The sequence below is a fragment of the Centrocercus urophasianus genome, unplaced genomic scaffold, assembly GCF_019232065.1.
Source record: "Centrocercus urophasianus isolate 14NV4802_14NV808 unplaced genomic scaffold, USGS_Curo_1.0 seq_1141, whole genome shotgun sequence".
In the NCBI taxonomy this organism is placed as follows: domain Eukaryota; kingdom Metazoa; phylum Chordata; class Aves; order Galliformes; family Phasianidae; genus Centrocercus; species Centrocercus urophasianus.
In genome coordinates, this window is record NW_024884300.1 from 11,850 (window position 1) to 17,724 (window position 5,875).

Sequence of the window (5,875 nt, forward strand, 5' to 3'; positions counted from 1 at the left end):
TCAGAACTGACCTCGAACTTGTCCTAGCAGTAATTCTTAATGTGATGCTCAAGATACAGTGTCAAATTTGTGAAAGAATGGAAAAAAGCATTTGGGGAACAAGCCTGTATTAAGAGCGTGTTTGGGAAGCTTCTGTTGTGTGAAGTCAGTGGCAAAGATCCAGCCTGCCTGGAAATAACTCGGAAAACAAGCAGAGGTACAAAGAAGGTTCTGTATTGAACCTGGAGTAAAATGTTTGTTGAGATTCCTGACTAAAAGTTGTGGTGAGTGTGTGTATGTATGTCTGTATATCATACATATGCATCTTGTATGGTGTGTATTTAGATAAAAATATACTTTTATACATGTATCTATCTGTATCTCAGTGGAGTCAAAGGCATGGCATCTTTTTGACATGGGGAACATGATCAGTGAAGAAGTTGTGGCAGCAAACGTGAAGGATTACACTGTAGCTTGTCTACCGTGTGCTGAGGAAGACGAAGGGAAAGCCAAAGACTAAACCATCATTTTAGCCAGTGTTTGGCATTATTTCTGGGTTATGAATCTGTATTTTTCAGCCTAAGAAGTGTCTGCAAACAGCTTGCGTGGAGACGCACGTGAAGTATAAATGAGGATTACTTTACTTCAAGATCTTAATGCGCATTGGAAATACTGCTGTCTTCATTGCCAGAAAATAAACATTTGTACCCGTTTGGAGTTTATCTCTTACAGTGTTGTTGCCAAGACCAAAAGGGATCATTTTCCTTCATGGTACGGGAGATTTGTCATCATTACTGACTCCAAGGAGGCATGGAATCATGCTTAGTTTATGACTTGGTAGCTAAATGGAAGTACTTGCTAGCTAATGGAAGTGCATATGCATTCCCAGTATTTTAGATACGATGTGTGTTTTTCTTTCTTTCCTCTTACCAGCCCTGTGCCTGGCATCCCTAGGAGAAGTTCTTTCTGCATTTATTTCTCCCCTGTACTTGTAGTAGGAGCATTAATAGTTCAGACTTCCTTGTTGTAGGAAATGTTACTTAAAAGTGCTCAGTGAAGGAAGCTGAGAGGAAAGAGAAGCCAGCAAGGTGTGTGCTTAGAACCTTGCTTTGTCAACGTGAATTAACACAGAAGAAGCACGAGATGCACCAAAGCATACTTTGAAGACTACGAGTAGAATATGCATGGATAGTGCAAGGAGTGGAAGGAAATGACCCAAAAAACTCACATGTGTGTGAGCGTCAGTATAAAGCCTACTCTTGTGTGGTGAGAGGAAAAGAAGCATTACGTCTGAAGTGCTCACCCACAACTGAACACATTTGTTCGATAAGCGCGAAAAGTTTCTTCTCTACGTGAATATCAGATTGATGGCTTGTGATCTTTTTCCTTCACATTAGAAGGAGATTGCATCAGTACATACCCTTAACATTTTTGGTGATTAAAAAAAAAAAGAAAGGAAAAAAAACCTGAAGGATTTTTAACAGCACGTCCGAGTTTCAGCAGTTGTCCCAGATTTCCTTTCTAATAATCTCCTTGTTCTCACCCTTTCTTTGAGTTCTGCAGAGCTGCGATACTAACAGCCAGCATTTGGAAGTCTGGACATTATGGTTTTTACTGCTGTAAGGGATTTCTACTGTTGAAGACCATAAGGCCTTTCATAGATAAGTGAAAGTATGACCTTAAGGAACACCTTACCGTGGCAGTGTTTGCTTGGTCTCTGCATTTGCCCTGCTCTCTGAATGGGAAGTGTTGTACCAGATGAGAGGGCAGTTGTGCACGAGGCGTCGTGATGTCTCGGACAGGAGCCCAAAGAAGCAGTCAGTATAGGTTCAGTAGATGAAAGGCTAAGCATTTTGTACTCTGCCTGGTACCTAAGCCTAGCCAGAGGAATGTGGGGGGAAAAAAACAAGCCACGAGGAGAGTTGAGATGGCTCTTACTTCATTTGATGATGTTAGAGAAGAAATGAGTTTGTCCATCCCAAGCAACCATTCTGTATTCAGACATCCTTTAGCACCTCATGGGAATCTCTTTGTACTAATATGCAAGCCTGTTATGGATATTAGGGCACTAAGCATCCCAACTAATCTTCGCTGTGATTGAGGCAAAAGATTATTCCTGTTACTCTGCAGCAAGAACTGCACGATTGTTACGATTTTCTAGTCTTTGTGTGCGTGTTCATCCCTCCTTAATTTCAAATTGCTGTTGGCTGCGTGCTGTGCGTACAAAAGTTCTTTTTGCATACATGTGGGAAATACCTGAACGATGTGGACATCTTGTTTGCTGCAGATGAACTCACCAGAGGAATTGGCTTAACTGATCCACCAGAAACAGCTTGTGTTCAACAAGTGAAAAGTTCTGCTTGGAAGCATTGTTTTCAAAGTTTTTCCATCATCTTGCTGCCACACTAACAGGTCTGTTCTTTTGGGTCACGGAAGCACGGAATTGTAGGGGTTTGAAGGGACCTCTGCTGATCATCTAGTCCAACCCTGCTAGTTAACTGCAACCAAAGCCCTTTCTTCTCCAAAGATGGTGCCTTCATCCCAAATGTGAAAGGTGCCAAGGGCTGCACTGAAGTACATTCTGGATTTAGTGAAACTTCTGTGGTCTTTAAAAGCATGGGCTAACTGTGTGCTTCATTACTCAAACATTTCAGGAAGGCCGACTGCCAAACTAAAAATTCTAATCTATGTCCTTTGTGTGATGCTCAATTTCTGATGCATTAAAATCATCATTGCAATTGAAGGTGATGGCATTTTTTTAAAGTATGAGCATAAATATATTGGCTTGAATGGCCTGGATTGTTGGACACATGGGTACATGTGGTACACATGGTATTGTGGTACACATGGGTATCTTCCTAAGTTGGACAAACAGAAATGTAACAAATTTGTTTTGCTAGAGGGATCACTCCTTCAATAGGATTATTCCAAGATAGGATTACTTTTGCAGCATGTTGTTTTATTAATTTTTCTACCATGTAAAACCAACCATTTAAACCAATGTTTTATATAAACCAATGTTTTATATTGATAAATGGAAGTGGATGCAGCGTGACCATGCTAATGTGTATCATGATTACTTAAGCTCCAGCATGTTACTTTAGGTTGTAAGCAAGTGACATGTCAGCACTGGAAGTACAAAGAGTTGAATATGTTTACTCCAAACAAACATCACACACAGTGACTGTTGTGTTTTAATAATTACTGTTACAGTTGAGTACTGCCTCCATCATGAAAGGATGGTCTCATTAAATCTTGTTGGAAAGAAAGCTGAAGTTATGTTGTTCTTATATCACGATTTCACAGCACATGACAGCAAGTTCCTTGCCTTTTCTCTGTTTTTTTTTGCCTTCCAGATGCTGGTGGTAGCAAAGGGGAAAGGCTGAGTGCCAGACTGAAAGCTTTGCCTGGAACAAATGAACCCTATGAAAGCAGCAGCAGCAAAGCAATAGGCAAGTGGGCATCTTATGCCATGCGATTTTCCAGACCCTCAAAGAGAAGGGAACGAGAAAGATGATGTTACTGGAAGAGCAGTGTAATAATTGCACAATCAGGAAAGCGTTTTCCCCATGAAATAATCGTGATGAATGCCGTCAGTTTCATTGTTCAGAGCTCCCTTTGAAGGATCTGTAGGTACTAAGGAACGTGGCCCAATGATACTGTTTTTCTGCTGCAAGGTTTGGTCAGGAAAAAAGATCTTAAAAATCCAAATGTGGTATCTTCTTCAGTGATCTTTCTAGTCTGCATTTCAAAGAAGATACCTTGACAGACGTGTCATGTTAGAAAGCAGTCTCCTGTTTGATTAGAGGTGTTTAAAACCAAGCTAGAAGTACTTGCAGGTAACTGTTTCAAATGTCCTTGTTTGAATCCCAGACGCTTCCTACACAGACCCACTTGGCCCACAAGCAGAAAGACCTAGAACTGCAGCAAGGAAAAGAACAGAGGAAGATGACTTTGCTGATGAAGAACTAGGAGAGGATTTGCTTCCGGAATAACGTGGGGTCCACTCAAAATCTTTTTTCCTTTTTAGCAAAGCAGAGCTTCTTCAGGGTGGTTTTGTACCAGTTTTCAAGAAATAAATGTTGAAACGCTTTGTGTGTATGGGACCGTCTATGAAACACTTTGGAGTTGAAGCTACAGTGTGTTTTACGATCGGTGACAAATAAGTGATGCTTGGGTTATTTGACTCCTGCATTGAAACTGCAGAAAGCGAAGATTCCAATGCAGGCAGGTGAGGGGCGGGCCTTCCATCAGCGCCTGCTATTCAGTCACCATGGCGATGCGGCAGCAGTGTCACAAAGGCTAGAACAGTGGAACGCGCCCCAGCGGGTATATAAAGGGCCCTGCCGGCGAGCCAGCAGCCCAGAGCAGAGCGGGCAGCAGCGGAGCAGGAGCTGAAGTGAGAAGGGATCGGGGAGGGGAGGGACTGGGGCTGGGGCTGCTAGGAGACAGGACAGACAGGAGCTGCTAGGAGACAGGACAGGCAGGAGCTAGGGCTGATCTTAGAAGGGACGGGGGGGGCGGGCTCTTGCATCCCAGTCACGCACCTGTGTCCGGAGACACCAAGTGTGAGCAACCTTTGGGCACAGGTGGTGGTGGAGAGCTATTTTGTCTTGTAGGCCAGGACGGGGACACGGCCGGAGCGCGGCAACTGCTGGTGTCAGCCTGCAGCCCTCCATCGGTGAGGAGAGCTCCGCACCGCCGGCCCTCGCTGTTCCTGCGGGACAGCCTCCAAGTTCCGTCTGCCAATAAAGCTTGAATTCATCAATCCCTCGGTTGGTTCCTCTCCTTTGTGCCGTCGCTCTTTCCTAGGATACGTGTCGATCAAACCAATAAATATATATTGAACACCCTTCCTGTGTCCCCAGGGATCTGATCGCTCTGAGAAAACAGCGCTTATCCTGAGGGATTGATGCGCACCGACTCCAGCGCGCCTCACAATAAAGCTGTGTTTCACGAGCCCGTCGCTGGGCTCTGCGGTTCGCGCGCTGCTCGTTTCCTTCCGAGCTCGGGGCCGGGCTCTCTCCCCGCCGGAGCGCTCGCCTCCTCCGTGAACGCCCGCGATCCTCTTGGCACGCGAGGCCAGGGGAGATGCGGCGAGGCGCGGGGCGCGTTTCCAGCTGCTCCTCCGCCGGGAGACAGCCAGCGGCACGCGCCCCTCGCCTTCCTCGAGCGGCCCGAGCGGCGCCATGCAGCGAGGCCGGGTGAGGAGGGGCGGCGGGTGGGGGCCGCGCGGCGGGGGGGGGGTGGGGCGGGGGGGGGGGGGGGAGCGGGCGGCGGGCGGCGGGCGGCGGCCCCGCTGACGGCTGCCCGTTGCAGGTGCTGACGGCGCTGCTGTGCGCGGCGCTGCTCCCGCTCCGCTCGGACGCCGCCAAAGCGCCCAAACGCCCGGCCCGGCCCCGGAGCTGCGGCGAGCGGCCCGAGGAGCTGCTGGAGCAGCTGTACGGGCGGCTGGCGGCCGGCATGCTCGGCGCCTTCCACCACACCCTGCAGCCCGAGCCGCCCGAGCCGCCCGGCAGCCGCCAGCGCAACGCCAGCTGCCCCGCGGGGGCCCGGCCGGGCGGCGACAAGAGGTTCCGGCTGCCCGTCAACCTGCGCAGCGCCTCGCCCTGGGCCTACAGGTGACCGACGGGCGACGGGGGAGCGCCGGGTGGGGCCGGGAGGCGGCGGGGCGGGGGCCGGGCTCCGGGTGGGCGCGGGTGCCGCGGGGCCCCGGCGGCCGGGAGGCGGCGGGCCCGAGCGTTGCGCCGCGGGACGGGGCGCCGAGGGGGGTCCGACGGGCGGGTGCCGGGCGATGGCGGCGGGAGGAGCCCTCCGGGGAGAGCCGGTGGGAGCCCGAGGCGTGAGGTGCGGCCGTACGTCCGGCAGCCTTCGGCACGGCTCCTCGGAGCGATCG

At 49.6% G+C, this 5,875-nt stretch overlaps 1 protein-coding gene across 1 annotated transcript in view; it reads left to right on the forward strand.

Annotated features, from left to right (window-relative positions):
• The window catches only part of LOC122155428 (intraflagellar transport protein 88 homolog), a gene marked incomplete at its 5' end in the record, with an annotated part of 14,412 nt that extends 10,332 nt beyond the window's left edge, over positions 1 to 4,080 (forward strand). Inside the window, 2 exons of the mRNA XM_042809266.1 lie at positions 3,336 to 3,431; positions 3,853 to 4,080. Of these exons, the coding sequence (XP_042665200.1) occupies positions 3,336 to 3,431; positions 3,853 to 3,974 (218 nt within the window). The remainder of the gene's footprint in view (positions 1 to 3,335; positions 3,432 to 3,852) is intronic.
• Between the last annotated feature and the right edge of the window lie 1,795 nt (positions 4,081 to 5,875).